Below are 26,295 nucleotides of genomic sequence, written 5' to 3'. Positions count from 1 at the left end.
GATGTGTGCTTAATCATCCAGGTAAGTAAATCCCAAAAGGTTGATTCTGTTCATCTGGACATTTTCAGTTGGAGAAACGTTTCGTCACTCATCCAAGTGACTTCTTCAGTCTCAGCTGACTGCAGGTTTCCCCAACCTTATAAACAGTACATTTGCATAGTGAACGAAACTAGCACCACTGAATGAACAATGGGCTGGGGGGTTAGTTCCATGATTGTTAGTATGCAAATTCTTATGACCATTGATCAATGACAACTAATCAAAGCCTACTGATTAATGGCCATGAGTACCATTCACAGAAAGTGGGGAATGGCTACAATCATAGCATTGTAGGATGGCGAAAGATGTACCCTTGGGCCCCCCTTCTCGATTCAGAGATGGTCAGCATCCTGACAGCCCAATGGACGAAGCTGTCTCTCAGTCTGTGTGTTCTGGCCCGGAGGCTCTTCAGTATCCTTCCTGATGGCAGCAAACTGAAGACGCTGCTGAAGGGATGAGTGGAGTCACCTGTAATGGAGAGGACCTTCCGGATGAGGCAGGTGCAGCTGCTCTCACTACCCGTTGTCATTTTTTCCTGCAGAACCCAGTGCAGGAGTCATACCACACAGTGATGCAGCTGGTGAGGATACTCTCAACTGTGCCTCTGTAGAAGGTGCTCATAATGGGGGTTGAATCTCTTGTGCTTCTCAGTTTGCAGAGGAAGTAGAGTCGCTGTTGGTCTTCTCCACATTCAGGGACAGGTTGTTGTAGCTGTACCACTCTGTCAGATGGTTAACTTCACCCCTGTAGTAGATCTCGTCGTGGGTCAGCAGAGTGAAGAGAAGGGGGCTCAACACACATCCTTGGGGAGCCCCCGTATTCAGTGTTCTTGCACTGGAGTTGTTGCTGTCGACCCGTACTGTCTGCTGTCTTCCTGTCAAGAAATCTAGCAGCCAGTTATACAGCAAGGTGCTGATCCCCAGCAGATCCAGTTTGTGAATTAGTTGCTGGGGAATGATGGTGTTGAATGCTGAACTGAAGTCTATGAACAGCACTCTGACATATGAGTCTCTAGTGTTGAGACGTGTGAGGGCTGAGTAAGGGGCAGTTGAAATTCCATCATCACTTGAGCGTTTTGACGAAAGCGATAATTTGATTTGATGCATGATTAACTGCAGGAGGTAGATGACTTCTTGGGTACAGTAATGATGGTGGAGGCTTTGAGGCATGTGGGAACGGCGGTACTGATTTTGGCAAGGGATCTCCACACACTGTCTGGGGATTGTGTCACCACGGTCTGCAGAGTGAGCTTGTAGTCTGTGATGGTTTGTATTCCTTGCCACTGCCTCCAAGTATCCAAGTTGTGTGTGTGAGAGCTAAAATTTCAGTAGTGTGTGTGAGAGTGTTTCAGTAGTGTGTGTGAGAGCGTTTCAGTTGTGTGTGTGAGAGCTAAAATTTCAGTAGTGTGTGTGAGAGCGTTTCAGTAGTGTGTGTGAGAGCGTTTCAGTTGTGTGTGTGAGAGCTAAAATTTCAGTAGTGTGTGTGAGAGCGTTTCAGTAGTGTGTGTGACAGCATTTCAGTAGTGTGTGTGAGAGCATTTCAGTAGTGTGTGTGAGAGCTAAAATTTCAGTAGTGTGTGTGAGAGCGTTTCAGTAGTGTGTGTGAGAGCGTTTCAGTTGTGTGTGTGAGAGCTAAAATTTCAGTAGTGTGTGTGAGAGCGTTTCAGTAGTGTGTGTGAGAGCGTTTCAGTAATAATGTCCCTTACGGCACCTCATATGATCCAGCCCCATGACAGACATGGTTCGTGTAGCCATCCTCTCTCTGGTCTAGTGCCTTGAACCAACCACTTCAGAATCATTAGACTTTTTAAAGAAACTTGTCAAAATTCAGCTCTTCAAAAAACTTTAAGCTTTTTTGCTCAATTATATACTTTTATTTACACTATTTATTTAATTCAATTCAATTCAATTTTATTTATATAGCGCCAAATCACAACAAAAGTCGCCTCAAGGCGCTTCATAGATACAGAGAAAAACCCAACAATCATATGACCCCCTATGAGCAAGCACTTTGGCGACAGTGGGAAGGAAAAACTCCCTTTTAATAGGAAGAAACCTCCGGCAGAACCAGGCTCAGGGAGGGGCGGCCATCTGCTGCGACCGGTTGGGGTGAGAGAAGGAAGACAGGATAAAAGACATGCTGTGGAAGAGAGACAGAGGTTAATAACAGATATGATTCAATGCAGAGAGGTCTATTAATACATAGTGAGTGAGAAAGGTGACTGGAAAGGAAAAACTCAATGCATCATGGGAATCCCCCGGCAGCCTACGTCTATTGCAGCATAACTAAGGGAGGATTCAGGGTCACCTGGTCCAGCCCTAACTATATGCTTTAGCAAAAAGGAAAGTTTTAAGCCTAATCTTAAAAGTAGAGATAGTTTCTGTCTCCCGAATCCAAACTGGAAGCTGGTTCCACAGAAGAGGGGCCTGAAAACTGAAGGCTCTGCCTCCCATTCTACTTTTAAATACTCTAGGAACAACAAGTAGGCCTGCAGAGCGAGAGCGAAGTGCTCTAATAGGGTGATATGGTACTACAAGGTCATTAAGATAAGATGGGGCCTGATTATTTAAGACCTTGTATGTGAGGAGCAGGATTTTGAATTCAATTCTGGATTTAACAGGAAGCCAATGAAGGGAAGCCAAAACAGGAGAAATATGCTCTCTCCTTCTAGTCCCTGTCAGTACTCTTGCTGCAGCATTTTGGATTAGCTGAAGGCTTTTCAGTGAGTTTTTTGGACATCCTGATAATAATGAATTACAGTAGTCCAGCCTGGAAGTAATAAATGCATGAACTAGTTTTTCAGCGTCACTCTGAGACAGGATATTTCTAATTTTAGAGATGTTGCGCAAATGGAAGAAAGCAGTCTTACATATTTGTTTAATATGTGCGTTGAAGGACATGTCCTGGTCAAAAATGACTCCAAGGTTCCTCACAGCGTTACTGGAGGCCAAGGTAATGCCATCCAGAGTATGAATCTGGTTAGATACCATATTTCTAAGATTTTCAGGGCTGAGTACAATAACCTCAGTTTTATCTGAATTAAGAAGCAGAAAGTTAGCGGCCATCCAGGTCTTTATGTCTTTAAGACATTCCTGCAGTTTAACTAATTGGTGTGTGTTATCTGGCTTCATGGACAGATAGAGCTGGGTGTCATCTGCATAGCAGTGAAAATGTATGCTATGTCTTCTAATGATGCTGCCTAAGGGAAGCATGTATAATGTAAACAGAATTGGTCCTAGCACTGAACCCTGTGGAACTCCATAATTAACCTCAGTGTGTGAAGAGGACTCTCCATTTACATGCACAAATTGGAGTCTATTAGATAGATATGATACAAACCACTGCAGTGCAGTACCTGTAATACCTACAGCATGTTCTAATCGCTCTAATAGGATATTATGGTCAACAGTATCGAACGCTGCACTGAGGTCTAGCAGGACAAGCACAGAGATGAGTCCACTGTCAGAGGCCATAAGAAGATCATTTGTAACCTTCACTAAAGCTGTTTCTGTGCTGTGATGAGCTCTGAAACCTGACTGAAACTCTTCAAATAAACCATTCCTCTGCAGATGATCTGTTAGCTGTTTGACAACTACTCTTTCAAGGATTTTTGATATGAAAGGAAGGTTGGAGATTGGCCTATAATTAGCTAAGACTGCTGGGTCTAGAGATGGCTTTTTGAGTAAAGGTTTAACTACAGCCAGCTTGAAGGCCTGTGGTACATAGCAGATTATTAGAGATAGGTTGATCATATTTAAGATCGAAGAATTAATTAATGGCAGGACTTCTTTGAGCAGTTTTGTAGGAATGGGGTCTAAAAGACACGTTGATGGTTTGGAGGAAGTAATTATTGAAGTTAACTCAGAAAGATCAATTGGAGAAAAAGAGTCTAACTTAACATCAATGGTACTAAGAGTAGCTGTAGATAATATTACATCTGTGGGATGATTACTGGTAATTTTTTCTCTAATGATAAAAATTTTATTTGTGAAGAAGTTCATGAAGTCATTACTAGTTAACGTTAAAGGGATGGTTGGCTCAACAGAGCTCTGACTCTTTGTCAGCCTGGCTACAGTGCTGAAGAGAAACCTGGGGTTGTTCTTATTTTCTTCAATCAGTGATGAATAGTAAGATGTTCTGGCTTTGCGGAGGGCTTTCTTATAAAGCAGCAAACTATTTCTCCAGGCTAAATGATGATCCTCTAAATTTGTGACACGCCATTTCCTCTCCAGATTACGAGTCATCTGCTTTAGGGTACCTGTTTGAGAATTATACCATTATGCTACAGTACGCCAGAAGAAGCACTCAAAGCGCATTAGGCTACACACTTCATTCTCCTAGTCACACAACACCCAATTGTTGCCGTGACAAGACAAGAAAAAGACACCGTGATGATTAATAAATTAAATCCAGTGTCCTTCCGTTTCCACTCCTTTTTCCACTCTCGTGCCAGCAGAGACTCTTTTGATTGGCTGCTATTTAACAGCCAATCTCGTCGAATTTAGAAAGCTTTTTTTTTCTTTTCTCTAGAAATTCTTTAAAGTATCTCACTGAAAACAATAATTATTTATCCTGTTGGGATTTTTCATTTCAACGAAATGTATAATTGTCTTGTAACACACACCTCAGCGTACCTTTAGATTGAAAAAACAAGGTCTCGCTCTCTCTCTCGGGCTGACAATAAGCCCCTCCTCTTGTACGGAGCAGCCCTCGCTCCTGGTGGATGTTGTCAGGGTGGGCGGAGTCTCTGGCTTTGCAGAAATCGAGGAGACTGCTTCTTTGCAACAGCAGTGGTGCCGGCAGTTTTACGTGTGGATCTTGCTGTTGTCACTGGATCATCAGTAAGTGTTCTCAAAGCCTTTATCATTTTCACATGGGTAGCTTAGATGAGATCACAATCGCTGTGGAACTGGCACATCGTGATTCTGTCAGGTCTGTTAAACGTCAGTGCACTGGGATCTGCAGCAGCCCGCAGCAGCCTCGACTGGATAGCTTTTAATGAAACGTCTGTCTCATTTTAACATATTACTAGTTTGGATTGGCCAGCCTATTACGATTCATGAACCTCCAATCTCTGTGTGAACCAGCCAGAACCAGTGGGATCCAGATTTTTCAGAAGAGCGGAATGGCAATAGCACACACATACTGTCTTTATTGTCCTGGTTTATGGCAACTCCAGTCTGCAGCAAAGGGCGACCGTGTAATCAATACCTTGTTTACATGTATTCAAATCAGGACTCTTCACAGCGACTCCTAAACGCATCAAACATGTACTGCGACATGAACGAATTTAAAGGTTATCAGAATAACGATATATAAAAGAAGGTGTTTTTCGCTATCATTACCGACACGAGACACTATATTAACAAATTCATTTTGTTCTGGTTGTTCTTAGATAAATACTTGCTGTATAACTGAAGTAAGGAGTTTAAATGTTTTATTTTATAGATTATTGGCCCAGGTTTGTATCACAATGATAAACAGAGAAAACATAATCGCGTTATGTCTGTGTAACATTTTATGTACAAACGAGTAGCTGGAAAAAAAAGTTCCTCTGATGTTTTTCCTTAATAATTTCTTTAAATTGGGATTGCTCAAAAATCTGATGTGCATTCTGTCAATAAAATAAAAGCAGGTAAATCACTTTTATGAATCGGGACATATTAAAATGTAATCTGGTCTTAAATTTGGGTATATAGAAACAGTAAACCTGAACGATATACATATATTGGTTGTATCATTGTTTTTTTTATATATATATATATGAATAACAAAACATAAATCAAAATGCCATTACTTATTTAGGAAACGTAATCAATGCTGAAGTGGTGTGTTAAAAGCTAAGTTCATCCTTACTTCCATAGGAATAAGAAGTATCTGCTGCTCCTCTGTTCCATTCTAAGAAAGCACAAAATTGCTTTCCGGTGTTATGCAGATGATACTTAGTATAGTCTGTTGCATGTTGTGGTTAGCCACTTCTTTCTGTTTCGTCTTCAGCTTTTGCAAAATACTGCTGCACAGGTTTTAACTGGAACATGGATGCGAGAGCATATTACTCCTCACTACACTGCCTGTTTGAGGGTCCATTTTAACATTTTACTTTATTTGTTTGTTTGTTTTAAATTCTTTATTTAAGAACAGCGAATTGATTGTGCTGCAAGGTAGTAGCTTATTATTTATCAATCAGCTGTGAGTGTATGACATAATTGTAGGCTCCATGAATGGTTTATAAAGTCAGCAGGTCAACATCATTTCTTCCTCTGAATGAGCCACTGTGTAGTCTGTAATAAAAAAAAATATATATATATATATATTTTTTTTTTCACGGCACCTCTCAACTTTTAAGGTTGAATATTTTGCATATTAAACCGTATTGTTTTTTTGTTTTTTTTCTAAAATCATGCATCATTTTGGACGTCTTTGGTCTCAGTCCAGGGAAAACGAGTGAGAGAATGACATTTCAGTGTGCTTTCATATCTCTAGAAGCTATTTTGGTATTAGGAAGCTTTGTGAATACAGGAGACCCTGTTGTTGCCTAGACAAGGCAACTTCTAGCCCCATCCCTAATTGCAATGTAGACATTGTTAGCATTACTACATGTTTGCGTACGTTTTTGTTTACACCCCTTAATTAAGATAGCATGAAAACTCTGTTATCATCTCAGAATGCAGTTGAAATTAGGCTTAATTTAAACAGCTCAGTATCATCATTGACAGTTTTGGGGGTTTTTTTCCTCCCACTTGATTTTCCTTTCTTTCTTTTTTTTAAGACTGCTCCAGCCCCATCTATAAGGTGCACTAAATATTTAAAGCATTTAAGGATTTAATTCTCATGCTACTGCTTTAGCTAGAACTTTGGGAAGGAAATAGGAGAATGGATATTAGCTTATTTTTTTCAGCTTAGGTTGGTGCACCTTTAAAACAATTGGAAACTACGGATGGGAATCAGGAACCGGTTCTTCTAGAAAACTGGTTCTCTGTAGTGTAATTCTTTGAAATTTATAGTCTGCTTGCCTGTCAATCTTGCTGTTCAGTTCCACTTGCCACTTGCATACTACAGTCAACTACTTTCAGTTCACACAGTGTGGAAAGTTATATCCACACTGTGTTGCAGCTAGGGCTGCCACGATTAGTCGACTAGTCACGATTAAGTCGACTATCAAAATCATCGACAACTGATTTAATAGTCGACGCATCGTTTGAAGCTTTGTAAGATCCCAAAAGACGCAGGAATAAGTAGTAGGATTTAAGAGTGTAATAACGGACTGAAACAGAAGATGGCAGCACTGCATGTACAAGGATGCCAGCTGCCGTTAAACCCCGAAGAAGAAGAAGAAGAAGCTGTCCCAGAATTCATAGCGCGGCCCAGCTCAGTTTCCAACAATGGCGGCAGCTAGTTAGTTTTAATATTACTCTTATTATTCTTTCTGGGTCACAAAATAAACGTTTAACATATTTTCAGGCGAGAATGTAGCTGTGTAAACCTCAAACATCTGCTCAGTTTATCAAGACACCACATATTTTCAAAAGCGCTCCGACGTTTTCGGAGACGTCTGTTACCCACTAGCTCGATAGCTAGCCGGGGTTCAAGGCTCACTAGAGCCGTGAGAACACCGGACTTCCGGCTTCAAACCCACCTCCGTCTTTTGCTACTCAGGTTAAACATATATGAGTCACTTAGATAACTTAAAAATGTTATTGTTTGGCTTTTTTTAGTATTTTATTTGTTCCTGAGTAAATCGGTTTGGCTGAGATCAAAGTTATAGTTTTTACACAGCTGAATAAACGTCAAGCAGACAGCTGATTATCAGAAGTGTGAGATGCTGGAGAATTTACTCCAGTGTCCTGTTATATTTTAGATAGCAAGGAGTTTATTAAACTTCACCGAAACAATCTGCAAATGTCATTAAAATTTAATAAACTATCATCTTGTCTTTATTTTTAGTTAGCACCTTAAACACTTAAAGCTGTAAGCTAATGATAGTTATATAAGAGCAGATGCTGCTGGTGCAATAAGCTGTATGTTTTACGTCCAATGGATGATGATCTGATTAGTCGACTAATCGCAAAAATAATCGGTGACTAGTCGACTATCAAAATAATCGTTTGTGGCAGCCCTAGTTGCAGCGTGGATATAACTATTTACTGATTACTTCTCCAGTCTTGTTACTTTACTGATTACTTTTTCAAAAGTAATTAGTTACTTATTACTTAGTTACTTTTAAAAAACATGATACACAACCTGAATACATAATAAAGCAATAGACCTTTCAGCCCAGTTCTATTTCTTATGCATAATCCATCATATAAAATTGGCTCAAATGAAAAAGTCTCTTTTAAAAAAATGTTTTATGAGTTTTAATCTTTTAACTTTATGCACTTTGCATTAAGCAAATATGAAATTATATGCAACAGTCTTTCACTTAAGAAATTAGTTTAATATTTAAACCTATTTTCTGCATATTCCAGCATATAAAATAAGTAAAACTCAGCAAACAATAAATAGAATCAAAGATTCAGCAGCACCGAGTCCTGTCGCTCTTAAATCTGTTGTCAACTGTTTAGCAGGAGTGGGGCGGGTGGAGGTTTTCCCGGTGCAACAGCGGTCATGTCAGTGGGGGGATCCCAATTTAAGGCCTTTATCTTTAAGAGTCTTTGAGATATTTGTGTTCAAACAGCTTGCAGAGGTCTGAAAGTGGACCTACACACCAGAAGGTTGAGCAGAAGGCTTGGATGATTTGACATGGAATGACTTGGAACCTCCAAACATTAATGCCCTCTGATTTCTTAAGTACTTAACACAGTTGGTTTGCCTGGCCTTTTTTTACATAACATAGTGTCGAGCTGTTCTCTCAATGGGTTAAAATTTTGAATTTTGAAGATCTTGATTTACAAATAGAATACTAGCATAGTGAAGCAATAGACAGTGCACAAGTGAGATGAAGAGGAGATTTCAGGCATGATGGAGTGGGCGGAGACAAGTGTAAGGGATGATTTGTGACAGAGGGATTCCAGCAAGATTTAAAAGGAAAGTTTACAAGATGGGAGTGAGATATGCTATGATATATGGTTTAAAAATGGTGGCAACAAAATAACAGGAGGCAGAACTGGGGGTAGCGGATTTGAAGATGCTAAGAATTTCCCTGAGAATGACCAGGATTAGAAATGGGTATATCAGAAGGACAACTCAGGTCAAGCATTTTGGAGAGAAAGCTAGTGAGGCTAGGCAGAGATGGTTTGTGGTGCAGAGGAGGGAACAAGGTGTCAGCAGAGAATCTGCAGAGAATGTTAAGTTTCTTGGAACTCTAGCCCATAGCTATAATCTATATTGTATACATTGCTGTGCAAAAGTCTTAAGCCCCCTAGACTAGACTCCATCGATTGCATTTTCATCCAAGTATTAAAACAATCCTTTGTACACCACCACTGTGGCGGCATGCAGAGATTAAAATACAAATTTACATAATATTTGGAGGCGGTGCAGTTAACAGTAACATTTACTTTGTTGTTGATGCTAACATGGATGTGACAGTTGGTATTTACCTTAATCAGAGGATGTATCTTTTTGTGAGTAGGTGTATACTGACTTCAGAATTCATAGAGGTCCTTGTTCTGTTTCAGAATTCATACCACAGCCTTATGTAGTATTTTAGGCACTCAGAACAAAAACATTTCATATATTTACATTTCCCTTAAAAGTCACAAATATTGTTAGTTTCATTAAATACATTCAGTGTTAGTAGCTGTGCTTTGGATTTCTTAGCTGCTGTATTCAATAATACCACCACACAGCTGATTACACAACAGATTTGTTGTCAAAGTAAGTTCAGTTTGTTTAAGGACAGGGCAGAAATGCTGCAGGTTTAGGCAAAACAAATAAACAATCACACAAAAACTGTAAATATAATTCAGATGTTCTGGAGAACAGTTAGTTTCTTTGGTTTTCTTCACTCCTTTATTTTTCTTCTTACTCAATAAATTACTGTCAAAACAACCTAGATGCTTTAAACTGTCCTCACATGTGAAACTAACCAGAAGCCTCATGAAAACAGGCATAATCAAATGTAACTGAAAATAAAGCGTTTGCATTTTTTCTGTCTGTTCTCATCTTAATGATGTGGTGAAAGTTGTTTTATAAACCTTAGCTGTAGTACCTTCATGGTAACCATTAAAATTCATCTAGATCTGCAGAGGTTGTTAAGCAGTGCTGAAAATTGTAATCATTTGTTACTTATATTGAGTTACTGTAATTCCATATTTTCCAGTTCCAAAAACCTTTCTTATGCCTGGTCTGTAGCACGTTGGATCTGTTTCTCAGCAACTGTCACCCAAACAGTTACAGTGTTTAAAGAGCATCTGAACCACTTGTTAACAGCCTCGATTGCATCAAGTGCTCAAAGGAGATATTTCTGAACAACTTTAAACATGTTTGTTTGTCTCAGTAACCCAGGAAAGTACAACTTCCCATAATTACTTTTACTTAGCATTATTATGAATGGGGCCTCAACATATATTAATAATCCACAACTAAAATCCATATGATTTTAACTATTTCATTTGAAAGTAGTGCTGCTGAATTCCTGTTGAGTTCAGATTTCAGCTTATTACAGTGCAAACTGTGAACTTCTTCTCCCCCTTGGCATATGAAGATGCCTTTTTTCCAGTTCATGAGGCGTTGCCAAGAAACCGTCTGTCTGTGCATGCATGTCTTTGTATGTTGTGCTTGCACTGTGCAAGCGCCAAGGTTTCCTAGCCTGTGAAAGCAGATAACTGGATTTTTCCTGTTCCTGCAGACAGTGTTACATAACACATGATGAATGAGGAGGAAGTGCATACAGCCATCCCTGCCTTTGCCTCACTCTACCCTTAGTTCTTTTTATCATAGAATACTATTGTTATAGTAGTTAAAGTGCTACTCTCTACCTTAAAAAAGTAACAAATATTTTAACAAAAAGTTCTTCTGTTAGTGGGCTTGCCCAAATTTTAACATCATCAAACTCTCAAACACCCTTGAATAATACTATATGAATATAATATAGTGTTCCCAGTAAATCACCACTGTCTAATAGTAGGTCTGGGGAGCCATAGCCCCCAGGACATTAAGCAGGCATGGAAGAGATCCAGGCCACAGACATCTAGTGGACCATGAGAGCCCAAGAAGGACCTCCGCAGGGGCAGTCACGCCATCCACCTAGAAAAGAGCTGAGGAGTGCCTTGGACGAGGGTGACCCAGCAGCCACGGTGCAGCCGGAGGGAGCTGGGTGTGAAGACCCCATCCCTCACTCCGCCCGCTGTTATGTGGTGTAGATGGATGCTGTTCTAAAGTGCATTTAAAACAGAGGACAGGCATGGTGGCACTGACCCTCTGCCAGATAACAGCTGGCCCCTCCCAAGAATCCTCAATGTCTACATGTATTTAAAATTCAGAGGTGGGCAACCCCGATGACACACCAACCAGGACCCAAGCCCCCAAAGCCCAATCAGAACCCCTGTCCGGAGGCGGAGCAGCCCCAGAACCCCAAGTCCGCCCTGGACCTACCCAGGAGCACCTAGCAGGCCGGTAACCTACGTCTAACTGCTGCTCAAGTAGTTTGATAAAAATTGCAAACAGTGAAGGGGAGAGTGGGCATCCCTGCCTGGTGCCCCTCAGGAGACAGAACCTGGAGGATGTTTGGTCATTTGTTCTGACCCAAGCTGTTGGGGAATTATATCATATTTAAAACCAGTTTATGAAAGAGTTTCCCAAACCAAATTTGTGTAAAGTTGTAAATAAAAATTTCCAGTTCACTCTGTCAAACGCTTTTTCTGCATCTAGAGACAATATTGTGGTTTCAATGTTTTTACTGCATGAATAGTCTATTAAATTAAGTGATCTACATGTATTTGTTGATGACTTTTATGAAACCAGTTTGGTCAGGATATATTATGAGGGAGGTTTTCTTCTCTAATTTCTTTGAGAGAGCTTTGCAGATTATTTTCATGTCAACCTTGATAAGGGATATTGGACAATAGCTGGTGGGAAGAACAGGGTCTTTGCCTGGTTTTAGCAGGAGACGTTGGCAGAATTCATATTTGTTGGTAGTCTGCCATTTTCTTATATTTCCTGTAACATTGTGTGGAACACTGCTGCCAGAATTCTTTGCAGAATTCTGCTGGAAATCCATCTGGACCTGCAGCCTTATTATTGAGCATACTTTCCAGGGCTTACTGGAGTTCACCTGATGTCAGCGGTGAATCCAGTGCTGTTGCTTGACTTAAAAATAACATTTGTGTTCGATTTTCTTTTTTCCATTCAGTAGTGTGCAAACAACTCAAGAGCTCATATTCACATAATTGTAACTGTAATGTAGTTACTAAATTTAATACGTAATATGTTACTACGTTACTGAAGAATGTAATGTGTTCACAGTAACACATTGCTTTGGAATGTGTTACACTGTAGACAGGTCAAACAGAGTGTGGCACTGGAAGTAACGACACAAACACTTGTGTGTGGGAGGGGTTTGGTAAGGAGAAGGAAAAAATACTTTTATATGTGTACAGCGAGGCTGGGGTCCTACAGAATTCAGTTAAATATGGTCGGGTGTGGAAAGAATGCTTTGCTCGTATAAAGAAGAAACTGTAACCATGAGTGGACGAGGCAAAGGTGGAGTAGTTATGTAATCATGCCCCCGTATGCCCCATTATCGTTTGCGTCTAACTTCAGCAATTTATGGGTGAGACTTAAGTACATCGGAAACGGGGATCCCCCGACCCGTGATTATGTTGCTGAAGAACTGTTATTACAAACATCATGGGTGAATGTGCAAGATATATACTCTTTCATCGCTCTTCCCAGTAAACGGGATTTTGAGCTGTGTTTCACCCAAGAGGCGCCTTTACGTCGCTTCTTAGAGATTTCCTTTTCCAACGCATCGCACCCGAAATGGAAAGACTGGCAAGTGGAGTCTTCTGTCCAGGTAGAGGTAGTGACTCTTGTTGTTAAATTCTGGACTGGAAGGATTCCAGACCAAGATATCGAGCTATATCTTAAAAGGTATTGCGAGATTCTCCAACCTCCCATCAAGCCAGTGGATAAATTCGGATTCTGGTATGGAGTCCGAAAATACAAAGTTCGGATGCGTAGAGATGAAGCTGGACATATAATCTCCATTCCTAATTCCATCTCGTTGGGCCCCTATAATGGCAGGATTATTTATCCAGGACAAACAGTGAGGTGTTTCATCTGCCAAGATTTAGACCACCAGGCGAGAGAATGCCCCACAATTAAATGTTGGAAATGCGGTGAGTTGGGCCATAAGGCTAAAAGTTGTCATAATGAAAGCGAATGTTCCCTTTGTGGTCTCAAAGGGCACACTTTCTTTAAATGCCCCAAGTCCTTCGTGAACATACTTAAGTCTTCCAGACAACCTCGACCTTCAGACACTTTGGATTTCCCGTCTTTGGAGGATCCTTTTCAAGCAATGGATGCCCCCGCGAATGCCCAGGAGAGAGAGGCTCCCCCCTCTCCTCCTCTTCCCCCTCCCCCGACGTCAGTCCCACTGCCACTCCCTGTTTCGCTCGGTTCAGATAATCCACATGTGGATGATCAGGATAACCAACCTAGCCCTATCCAAGATGAGTTACCATCTCCACTGTCTCAGTCAAGTGAAAAAAGTGACGAGAGTAATGAAGAGCCGGGTGGTAACCTGGTCATAGAGACATCTGATGGCGAGAACAGGAGCGATAGTGATGACGAGGAAATCGACAGTGAGAAGACATCTGATGACAACGGAGATAGCGAGGACCTTGGATCCTCCCCTCTTACAGAGGCGGCGTCTCTGGCTTTTGCTGCTCTGCCTGACGAAAGGAAAGGAAAAAGGAAGACCTTCTTCAGTGGAAGTCACCCAGCCCTTGATGAGTTTGTCAACGAGGGCATGAGAGGAGGCAGAAAAAGGAGTGTTTCTGCCTCTAGCTGTGGAAAAGATAAGCGGAAGGATAATAGACCAAGTCCTCCGTGAGGTAATAATTTTGAAATGGATTTTCCTTTAGTGAATCTATGAGTAACATTAAAATAATAACATTTAATGTCAGAGGTCTTCAATCAGAAAAGAGCAGGAAAAGAAAGGTTGATTCCTTAAAAAGGCTTGATTATGATATTTTGTGCCTTCAAGAGATGAGATTGAAAACACACGCAGATATAGATGAATTAAATAAAATGTGGAATACTGGTCATTCAATAATATCGATAGGGGAAGACAGCTCTGACGGAGTGGGCTTTTTCTTCAAAAACACTCATGTGAATATCATAAAGAAAAGAGATATAATACCAGGACGGCTTTTACTTGTAGATTGCCATTATGGTGGTCAAAAGTTTCGGTTACTTAATGTGTATATCGCACCCGAAAGAACAAGGAAAATGCAATTGCTAAAGAAAATGAGACATTTGTTGGAATGTGGGTTTAATACTGTTTTATGTGGAGATTTTAATATGGTTACGGAAGAGAATGACAGGATTGCTAGTACGACATTCAAAGAGTCCAGGGAAGGCAAACTACTTACACAAATATGTAATGACGCATCTCTTAGGGATTTATATAGGATCTTATATCCTCAGACAACTCACTTTACAAGGTTTGACTCATCCTCTAAAACTAGAATAGATAGGTTTTATATATCTTCCGAGATTTTAGCTTTAAGATATAATGATTTTGTAACTGAGTTCTCTGATCATAAGGTAGTCAGAGCTACGATTTTGTGTGGCACTGACCCCCCTTCCACTTATTGGAAATTAAATACGAGCTGTCTAGGTGACCGGGCACTAGTTTTGGAATTAAAAGCAGAAATTGAGAAAGTTTTGCAACTTAGAAAATTCACAACATCTGATATACAATTGTGGGAGATACTGAAAGAACGTATGCGAAACTTTTTCAAATTTAAATGTAGAGAAATAAATTATGGAAAAAATATAAAGTATAACGAACAAGTAAATCAATATATTTTGTTGAAGAATAAAAAATTTAGAAAAGAGGATGAAGAGAACCAGATGGAAGAACTTAAAATTAGTATTGAAAAAGTAAATAATGAAATATTATTTAACATACAAAAATCTATGGGAGGTGATATAAATGGTAATAAAGATTATATGATTGGTGTTAACCAAAAGAAACGTAATAATGATTTTATTTCTTCTATAAGAGATGAGGGAGGAAACTCCTTTGTAAACGAAGTAGATAAAAGGCGAGTTATCAGAAGGCTATGTGCCCATATGTTCTCTCCGTTATCTACAAAAACAAGTGCAGCAAAATACCTGTTAAGTAAAATAGAGCCTCTGGACTCCATCCAATATACCTCACTTTTAGGAAATATTACTAAAGAGGAGGTAGAATGTGCGATCAGTCAGTTAAACATAAACAAAACCCCTGGTTTAGATGGGCTTCCGTCCGAATTTTATAAAATAGTTGTGAATGAAATATCCGAATTTTTAGCCAATGTTTTTAATGAAGGCATGCATGAGGGAACTTTGGGTGACTCCTTTTATAATGGATTAATGTGTTTGCTATATAAGAAAGGGGAAAGAGATAATATAAATAATTATAGACAATTAACAATAATGAATGTTGATTATAAAATATTTGCTAAAATAATTATGAATAGGTTTGATGAGGTATTAGATAAAATTATAGAAAAAGAGCAAACATGTGCAATAAGAGGTCGTCTGATGTGGGATAACTTATGTACTTTGCGTGAAATAATTTATAGTAGAGAAGATACAGAATTTTTCATTTTAAGTCTCAACCAAAGGAAAGCCTTTGATTACATCTCCCACTCTTATTTGTGGGAAGTAATGAAAGCGTATAATATGCCTGAAACCTTCATCTCTATGATTAAAGTATTATATAAAAAATCCCTTGTCCAGATTAAAGTAAATGGAAGACTGACCGAACCCTTTCGAGTCGAATGTGGAGTGAAACAAGGATGTCCTTTAAGCGCAGCCCTATATGTTTTAGCAATAAATCCGTTACTTAAAACAATCAATAGTGATAGCCGTTTTACTGGATACGTCCTAAATGACGCCTACAAGGTGACTGCCCTTGCTTATGCGGATGATGTCTCTGTAATTATTAAAGATCAAAAGGAGCTATCAATACTTAACGATTTGCTAACAAAATATGAACAAGCTTCTGGTGCTAAGCTAAACCAGGAAAAGTCCGAAGGAGTTTGGTTTGGACAAAACTCAAAAGAGCCTGTAATTGATTTAAAAATTAACAAGGAGATGAAGATTTTAGGTATTTGGATTACTAAAAATGATCCATGTCTTTTAAATTGGAATAAAAAAGAGAGTGAAATAGAAAACGAAGTAGCTAAATGGGACAATAAAAACACGAACTATAAAGCGCGTGTAAATATCGCGAAAACACATATAGTTTCAAAGTTATTGTTTCTGGCTACTGTCTTTCCCCCTCCTCAGAAAACTGTTATTAAATTAAGTAAATTGTGTACCAAATTGATTTGGGGGACAAACCGCGAAGTAACGCAGAGGAAATTAATGTATAAAGGAAAGGAAAATGGAGGATTAGGAGCGCCAGATCTTAGCATTATTTTGATGATTCCTTTTCTAAAAAATTTATATAGCGCATTTGAGCGAAGCACCCACTGGATCCAAGGGAGGAAATCTTTGTGGAAAAAAATGAAAGGGAGAGCCCGAACGGGAGTGCCATACTTTAAACTTGTGTTTGGGGATCTTGTGGATCAGTGGAATTTAGATGGTTTAAATCTTTTACAATTAAACTCAGAACAAATATATAATAAAATCAATCTAAAAAAAAATGAAGGTATGATACAATATAAGGCTGTGGAAAAAGAAGAAAATCAGAAAATAGTTAAAAACATATATGATAAAGTAATATCCGAGAACATGAGAGATACAGTGTGGCTTATCTCTGTCGGACGTCTCCCAGTAAGAGCTGTAGTTCTGTGGAGTTGCTTCGTTACCACAAAGAAATGCCCCATGGAGAATTGTGATGAAGACGAAACTCTTGATCATCTATTGTTATCATGTTACAGGACGGTTGAAATAAGAAGGAGGATGGAAAAACTAGGTTTTAATATTGAAAATAATACAAAATCAGTAAGATACGGTTTGTTTAAAGAAAAGATGAGTGAAAATAAAAGAAGATTGTTTTGGCTGGTGATGTGCATTATAAATGTACACATATGGAAAACAAGGGCTAAAGGTGTTATAGAACAAAAAATGATAAGTAGTTTCACAGTATGTAAAAACATTGTAACTGAGCTGAGAAGAAGAAAAACGAGAGATATGAAATTAGGAAACGACTTGCCGTGGGAGCTTTTATTATTGTAAAATGTAAAATAAGATGTGAATAATTTGTGCATGGTGCTTGTATTATGTGTATTTGTAATTGTGAATTTTGATATTTAAATAAAGTGTTTTAAAAAAAAAAAGAAAAAGAAAGAATGCTTCACAGGTTTCCACAGAAGAAGCATAGTTTAGGGACAGGGGAATACTCACCCATCACTGGATGTGAAGTCACTGAAAAACCTCATTTTGGTTCGAAATCACAAACTATTTGAAGCCATTTGCAATTATTTTGATTGGTCATTCTCTACCCCGTGTTTGGTTTTATGTTCTGGTGATTATTAAATTAAAGAGTTGTGGCTCTCTCTCCATTCTTTTAGATAGGGGCTTCAAGATACCCCAGGATTTAATCCAAGATTGCATAGATATGAGACTTGCTGCTAGAAGGACTTTGTAAAAAACCTACACTTTTGACTCCTCTGCTGTGACAGATGCCACATTCTTGTTTATTTAATAAAGTTAATGTGCTTTTTTTTGTTTGCTTTTTTGCACCTCTCTGCTCTCTCTGACCCCCCCTTCCCTACCCCCTTCTTCCCCTTTCCCTCTTTCTTTCCTTTGTTTTTATAGGTGACTTGGAGACGTTAGAAGCTGAGCACAGTTTTTGCCTGTCTCTCACACTTTTTGACTGTGGCTGTTTTGCCATGGCAACCTCCTTGATCAGTCGTCAGCTGGCTTTCTCTCTGCAGAAAAATGTGTGGCTCAGTGCTTCAGGTAAATCTAGCACTACACCAGATCCTTGTTTTCCAGTCAGGATATAACATTCAGTAGGTAAAGATGTGTTACCAGTGTTGGAGATTGTCTTAAAACTGTTTGGACCATTGTGTAAATTAATCTTATTCTTCCAGCCACAGCTAATAAGCTAAGCTTTTCTACATGTGAGGAATGTATTGCTTATTTCAAAGTGACTTTAAGAATTTTCAGATGATTTTTTTTTAATTCAAATGTCTCATCTGAAAATACAATTTTAATACCTCTCATGGGTAAAGCAGTGAAAGCAGAATAGCATTGTGTAATCAGTGTAAATGTTTAAACTGAAGGAGGATGTGCTTATCAATACACATGTTTGTGCTTTTCCAAGATGAGTGACTGAGTGGTGTGTCAAAGGTCTTCTGTCCATAACCACGAAGCCAGACATACTACTGTAAATCTGAGTAACGAGTAAATTATTCACTACACATGGGACACTATTGCGTTGGCAAAATCTGTCTATAGACAGCTGCCGTTATCCGATAAACTGGATTTGTGACAGGTTTTGCTACTGAAGGCGTCTCCATAAAGGCTGTTTTATATAGTAAAACAATGTGAAAGAGGAAGCTGTCTAGACTCTATAATATGGCTATAAATAATTAATGCATTACAACAACTGTGGATTTAAAGTTGAAGCTCTGCCCTTCAAGATGTGATTGAAGTACAGACTTATTTTGTTAATTTTAATTCCAGTCTGGTTGTGTGCAGAAGCAAAATCACAAAAAAGTGTTGCTGTTCCCAAGCGTGTGGACTAACTATATATAAATGTGTGTTTTGGAGCAACTAAATTTATCTCAAGAAAGTGTTCACCTGCAACTGCTTCATAAACGGTCGGTATAAATGTCCAGCGGAGCACTGATATGAGCTTTAAACCTTATCTTTGCTTGTTTGATAGTAGATCAACTAACAGCCTAGTCATCCATGAGAAGCTATTTCAGTTCACTGAACTTGTTGCTGTAACCGCTAGCTCAGTAAAGATGACCCCAAATTGTCCAGAACCAGTAAGAACTAGTTTCTGGGCTTATCTTGTTTTTCAACTGTGAGTCAGAGTTACCGGGATAGAGGACACTGTAACGGTCGGGGCAGATACTATGGATTTTGTTGTATAGTTGTTTGAGATATAACTATGGAAAAATATAAATTTCCTTATTTGCTCCCAAGCTGCCCTGAGCTTATCCAGGACAGAGGACATAGTTAGGGACAGTATTAGAGTATATTTGCCTTTAAAAAATCATAACAAAGAAGGAAAAGTTCCCAGCACTTTATTTGTTTCTATCATGGCTGGCACCACATGTAAAACACCAGGACATGACCACAAAATAAGTACCAAATATTACACCCCTCACACCCATACATTTATGAACTTTTTTGTGGTTTCTCCACAAGGTTGCAGATATGTCAGCAAAGCAGCAGCAAAGACACAGGTGGAGTTTGACTACGATGGACCCTCCATGACAACTACAGTCCCTGGTCCACGATCACAAGTAATGGTGTACACACACACCACACACACACACCACAAACACACCACACACACACACCACACACCACACACACACACCACACACACACACACACACACCACACCACACAGACACATTTATTGCAATCAAAAGCTTTTCTCTCTCTTTCTATTTCTAGGAGCTGATGAAACAACTGGGACAAATACAGGTGAGATGTGTGTGTTAGTATTTGTGGTTTCTGCTACTTACAGTTGAGCATGATTGTCTACAACAGCATAAATACAACAAGAGTACTTGTACTCTCCATTCTTTTATATATGAGTTTATTTATTTGTTTTTACTGAATGCCTTGTTTTGGTTGATACTGGTTCTGGATACTGATCTCCTACAACCGCTGGCAAAAATTATGCAGTCATCACATTTGCAAGATGTTCAGCAACTTTGTAATCTAAAAGAAATACCTGAACAAATTTCAATATGCAAAATATTTAATCATGTTCAGGCTTTAACAAGCTGGCTGCTTTTGGTGGATATGCAGAAAATATTTATTGAAAAAAAGTTGGCATTGGAAACTGGTGAACTGGTCTTTTTTTTGTTTTGTGTTTTTTCAGGGGTTGCATATTTTTTTGGAAATTATTTCACTGATTATGTTTGTACATTAATAACTGAACATTTTTTAGTATATTGCATTTTAATAACATGATATATCATTTTTAAAAGTCACTTTATCTTCCGTAGTAGGTCTCTACTGTAGTTAGTAGGTATGTAGTGACACTGAGGCAACAACTACACTCATCATTGTATGAAACTTTTCAGCATTACAAACAAAAATGTGGAACACACACACAAACCTAGACATGTTTTAGAAAGGCAGTCAGACAAACGGTGACCTCAAATGTTCAAATGGCTCATTGTATTCAGGCCAAAATAAGCACAAACCGCATCTATGTATGACATACAGATAGGATGTCCTATGAGAGCTCTGTCAGCTTATTCTAACATGTTTGCTTGTAAATATTAATTGATAGTAATACATATTCTCTTTAAAATTCTCTTGAAATTGTAATACTTTTTCTCTAGCTACAATGACTATGCCATGCTTCTGTGTGTGTGTGTTGGTAGATTGGGTCTGTAAGTATGTTAAGTCAGTGAACTACATAAATAATTCCTGGAGCACAATATGCTGTTCCCTCTTTTTTTTTAGCACCATCCACTCTTAAGGTTATATGGTGCTTCTGTCGTATCTGAAGCTCAGTGATACCAGAGATGGCATTATGCAAGTGATGTCTTCATATTGTGCAGGTGTTTGTGTGTGGATTTTGATATAATTTTATTCTAATTGTTTGTATTGTAGTAACAATAAAGTTATTTATAATTTTCAAGGAAACTTTGAAGCATGCTAGAAAGACTGTTAAAAGGTTACAAATGCAGAATGAATTGAAGGCGTTATGTTTACCTTCAACATAAGACTCTTCAAGAACCATAATAGGCTGAATTTATTTTCTAAACATATGCTAAACTGTGCTGTTTTGTTAAACTGCACTGGTTTTTATAGTAAATAACTGGCTGCTTTTATCTTTACAGACTTTTTGTTATCATATTCCAGACTTGAGAATAATAGATGAATATCTTTATACTCTTAATCGTAAGTACCATGTGAGGTTTTTAATACATAACATGTTTTTCCCCAGAATACTGGTGCCATCAACTTTTTCTGTAACTATGAGGAGAGCAAAGGGAACTACCTAGTGGATGTGGATGGGAACCGCATGCTGGATATCTACACTCAGATTTCTTCCATCCCAATTGGTTAGTACAGATATTTATGTAATAACTTCAGTTTAGATTGTTGAATTGTGAGACATGGATGAAATCTATAATCATAACAAATGTTATTTTGTATTGCATAGCTGTCATTGAAAAAGGGCAGACACTATGGTTTGATAATAAATGGTTTTACCCAACCATGAGCCATGAGTGAAAGAGGTTTTTGAATTTTAATTTATATTGTCTGAAAAATGGCCAAAAAAAATCACAAATTCTGCCAGGCTATGTTAACTCAGTGTAAAGTGCAATGGTTTTGTACTTAAGACAAGTTAGTATGAAAAACATAATTTGCATATAAGACCTCAGTTTGTACTCTTTCTGTGCGTGCGTGCGTGTGCGTGCGTGCGTGTGCGTGCGCGCGTGTGTGTGTGTGTGTTTAAAGGAGTCTACCTTAACATCCATCAGGAAAAACTATATGTAGCTGGCTGTGTAGATGAATGGCTGCATGCTTAAAATGTATTATCATTATTAATTTTTGTAATGTTATGAAATTTTTTTGTGTCATAATTTATGATTTCAAATGTTTTTCCATTTCATCCAGTGAACTCAAGTCTAAAAAGCAATGGGGACTACTGTGTCTCATCTGTAATCTATATCTGTTTTTCAATTGAAAACTGGTTTTAAAGGTAGTATTACATATATGGCAAGAGTCTTGTTGGTGCAAACGAGGAGCTTAACAGACAAATACTGATTAACTATCATGATGTTGCTTTTTTATTTTTTAAAGCAGGGCAAATCATAGATAACTATGGTGTTTACTGGTTCTTTTGATACAATTGGATCAATTACATATGTGGTCACTTTGCTGCCATTAGACTTGTTGTACTGTATTACTGTTGGAGTCAATTTTGATATACTGAGCTACTTTGCATTTCCACTGTGGTTTGTCCAACTGAACAGGGATATACGTAGTTTACTTGTATGCTTTCCAATAAAACTAATAATACTTATTTTAATAGCATACTTGAAGGAAATGGTGTATGCGATGCACCTTCCTTTGTAAAACCACTCCTGTTGTGTGCTCCTATAGGCTACAACCACCCTGCTCTCCTCAAAGTGATGGCCAATCCAAACAATTTGGTAAGTTCGTTTCTTTTATCAGGAAAAATAAAGATATGGAGCAGATGGCATTGCAGTGAATGATTAAGTATACAGTAGTCAAAGGAATTGCATTCTGTGTTTTATACAGACAATTGTGATTTCCATTAGAGCAGTTTAGGGTAAATTATGCTAAGCTACCACAGTTCTGACATCATACAGCAGTTACAATCTTTCCTCACAATGCCACTGTGTGTAAGCAAGCTGGACAAAGATCATATGATGATTTTTTGGTGTAGAATCATCATCCATGATCTCAAGCACAGTTACCTCCATAGAACTCATAGATCACAATTTTAGCTAAGCATATGGTTATATAGATAGAATAACCTATGTTGGGATTAAATAATTTGCAGTGCCTCAATAATGCTATGCTTTTTTTTATTAATAAGTGTTAGAAAGTTATATAGTGTAGTATTAAGTGTACACAGCACTGAAAAATAAAGGCATTAGACAACAATTCAACTCAGGGCTAAAGGACCATGATTCAAATCTCATTCTGTTTTTTGTTTTATTATAAACATTCTGACTGGAACATGAAAGTGACACCTCCAACATATGTATGTGTCCACTGAGTGTTTTCATCATTCTTATGTCTAATGTTGAGCTTCCTGTATGTTCTCAGAGGAGAGGTGAGGTGTAAAACAACAAATGGTTTTTAAAGTGAATGTAAATTCTAATATTTGTTTTGGTTTGGGATTTAACAAGTAGGACATATATGTAAGTACATGTAACGTCCTTTTGAAACAGTCTGAACAAGACTCTGCGTATTTGCATGTACTAGATATTTTTGTCTTTCTTCAGAGTACATTTGTGAATCGGCCAGCCTTGGGAATCCTGCCACCTGAGAACTTTCCAGACAAAATCACCGAAAGTCTTCTCTCGGTGGGAAACACACAAAAACTGAGTTTATCTTTTTATACCCAAATTTGAGCTATCACACTAATATTTTTTCTGCTTTTTTTGTAAAACAGTACATTTTAAAATTCATGGATAACAACTATACTTAACAACTATCTAACACACATTTAGAATTTAAATTTGTGTACAGGTTGTTCTTACATTCTAGTTTTCATGTAACTCCATAATGTATTATTTGCCTTTATTGCTATTTCTGCAGATAATGCTAGCTGTGCAATGATAATAATGATAATCCTTGTTACTCCTACTTTACTTTCTGTCAGGTGGCGCCTAGTGGAATGACTCGTGTTCAGACAATGTCCTGTGGTGCTTGCTCCAATGAAAATGCTTACAAAGCTATTTTTATCTGGTATAGGGTAAGTGAGTACAAATTTGATTTAATTTGTTAACACCATGTTAAATTATATCTGGTGACCACATGGTATGGGGGGTATTAGTGCTCATAGCATGGGTAACATCTGTGAAGGCACAATTAATGCTGAAAGGTACAACATATGCTGCCATCCAAGCCGGGCAATCGCTGCTTAATTCAGCAGAACAATGCAAAGCCACATTCTGCATGTGTTACAACAGCGTGGCTTTGCAGTAAAAGAGTCAGGTACTAGAGTGGCCTGCCTACAGTCCAGACCCGTCTCCCATTGAACATGTGTGGCGCATTATGAAGTGCAAAATATGATGATGGAGACCCCGGACTGTTGAGCAACTGAAGTTGTACATGAACCAAGAATGGGAAAGAATTCCACCTACACAGCTTTAACAATTAGTGTCCTCAGTTCTTATTGACGCTTATTGAGTGTTGTTAAAAGAAAAGGTGATATAACCCAGTGGTAAACATGTCCAAGCTTTATTGGAACATGTTGCAGGTATCAAATTCAAAATGAGTGAAGATTTGCACGACAACAAAACAATCTTTTCTTTGTAGAGCGCTTTGGGTGCCTTGAAAAGCGCTATATAAATCCAATCCATTATTATTATTATTATTATTATTATTATTATTATTAGTGTATTCAATTGAATATCGGTTAAAAAGGATTTGCAAATCATTTTATTCTGTTTTTATTTACATGTTACACAACATCCCAACTTCATTGGAATTGGGTTTGTAGTAATGTTCTGTGATGTTCTATTATCAGTAATATTATTTGATCGTAACACTATAACAGACAACTGAATCCAAATCTCGGACAAAAACACAAAACCTAAAGCAAACAAAAGGTCACCACAGGAGATAGCTGTCCTTAAAAAGACGGTAGTGTAGAAAATGTCTTGTATTGAGTAGTAAAAAAAATGTAAACCAACAAGTTGGAATTAAAATGAATTTAATCTCTGTGGTTGTTTTTTTACTTAGAACAAAGAACGAGGCCCAAACACACCAACTAATGAAGAACTGAACACCTCCATGATCAACCAGGTCTCACTATTCATTAAGTTATTCACCACTTTCCTGCCATATTGGACTCAATATTTGCTTCTTATTTCTTGATGTTTGTCTTTTCTCTTCCTTAGTGTCATTGAATCCTTATGTCTTTTGATCTCAGGCACCAGGTTGTCCAGAACTCAGTATTTTATCTTTCATGGGAGGTTTCCATGGAAGAACATTAGGTATGTTAAATACTGTATACATTTTTGCTACTGTTAAAACAACAGCACCTGTCATAAAACAATTACACTGGTATTTATTGAACAAATAACAAACTGAATTCATGTTTTTATACCCAAATTTGAGCTGGTACAGTACAACTGTTTTATTGTAAAACAGTTCATGGATAATAATACACTGGCACATTATAAATACTTTTTCATCTGAGGGATTGGAAACGGTCCAGGCAGATTGCTCAGTGATGCAAAACAACCCAGCTGTTATCATACAAAAGCCTGTGCTATAAAAATAGAAATTTGATTAATAACACCTCAAACATGTAAAAATTGAAAGGTCAAGGGTCCACATGTAGCATTTTTATAGCTTTTCACAGATACACAAGCATTGTATGTATTTAATCCTGTATGATGTCAGTTTGAAACTTTAGACTCAAGTCAGTGTGCTCTTTGTACAACTGGGGAAATCATTATTTGATTTTTGCCTGAATTTGTAAGTTTGCTCATATAAAAAGAAATTAATCTCTAATTTTATGGTAGTTTCATTTTAATGAAGAGAGACAGATTATCAACCAGAAATCCAGAAAAATGAATTACATAAAAGTTGTAAACTTATTTGCATGTCATTAAGTAAGTAATGATTTGTTCGCTACACAAAACACAACGTATTACTTGGTGGAGAAACCTTTTTTGGTTAGTACTTTACTTCTTGTAGTTTACTGGATTTGCACACATTTCAGAAAGGATTTTTGCACTCCTCTTTGGCTGCTGCTTAGCAAATTGAAGCTTCAGCTTCCCCCAGAGATTTTCTACTGAGGTCTGGAGACTAGCTAGGCCACTCTTTGACCTTTACCTGCTTCTTCCTTAGTCCCTTCTATGTTCCATTGGTGCTATGCTTTAGGACATTGTCTCGCTGGAAGATCTACGAGCCCTCTTCAGTGTTCTGGCTTAGAGAAGGAGCTTCTCTTCCAAGATTTTTTGGGACATGGCAACGTTCATTGTCCTCTCAAAGCAGTGAAGTGTCCTTAGCAGACAAACAGCCCTGACACATAGTATTTCCACCATAATGTTCTTTGGGTAATCCTCAGCATTCTTCTTTCTCCTTATTCCAGTTTGAATGTGGCTTCGTCTGACAAAAGCACACAAGCCTTCTCTGAATCATTTAGATTTTTGCTGTAGACAGGCCAGTTGCTAAAGCAGGGAAACCTTTCAAGCACCACACGATTTTAATCCTTTATAGCTTACT

The 26,295-nt window shown here is 38.2% G+C and overlaps 1 protein-coding gene across 1 annotated transcript in view; it reads left to right on the top strand.

The window, feature by feature from the left end:
* The first annotated feature begins 4,746 nt into the window (after nt 1-4,746).
* abat (4-aminobutyrate aminotransferase) overlaps nt 4,747-26,295 on the top strand; it is a 29,917-nt gene continuing 8,368 nt past the window's right edge. Inside the window, exons 1-10 of the mRNA XM_084926837.1 lie at nt 4,747-4,880; nt 17,965-18,108; nt 19,531-19,628; nt 19,786-19,815; nt 21,299-21,416; nt 22,465-22,514; nt 23,337-23,417; nt 23,717-23,809; nt 24,802-24,864; nt 24,992-25,055. Coding sequence (XP_084782963.1) covers nt 4,763-4,880; nt 17,965-18,108; nt 19,531-19,628; nt 19,786-19,815; nt 21,299-21,416; nt 22,465-22,514; nt 23,337-23,417; nt 23,717-23,809; nt 24,802-24,864; nt 24,992-25,055 — 859 coding nt within the window. The 5' untranslated portion in view covers nt 4,747-4,762. The remainder of the gene's footprint in view (nt 4,881-17,964; nt 18,109-19,530; nt 19,629-19,785; nt 19,816-21,298; nt 21,417-22,464; nt 22,515-23,336; nt 23,418-23,716; nt 23,810-24,801; nt 24,865-24,991; nt 25,056-26,295) is intronic.

The sequence above is a fragment of the Perissodus microlepis genome, chromosome 4 (assembly GCF_051167445.1).
Source record: "Perissodus microlepis isolate ML-2025 ecotype Zambia chromosome 4, ASM5116744v1, whole genome shotgun sequence".
NCBI classification, from domain to species: Eukaryota; Metazoa; Chordata; class Actinopteri; order Cichliformes; family Cichlidae; genus Perissodus; species Perissodus microlepis.
The sequence above is the reverse complement of the archived record's forward strand: the minus strand, read 5'-3'. Positions and strand labels throughout refer to the sequence as shown.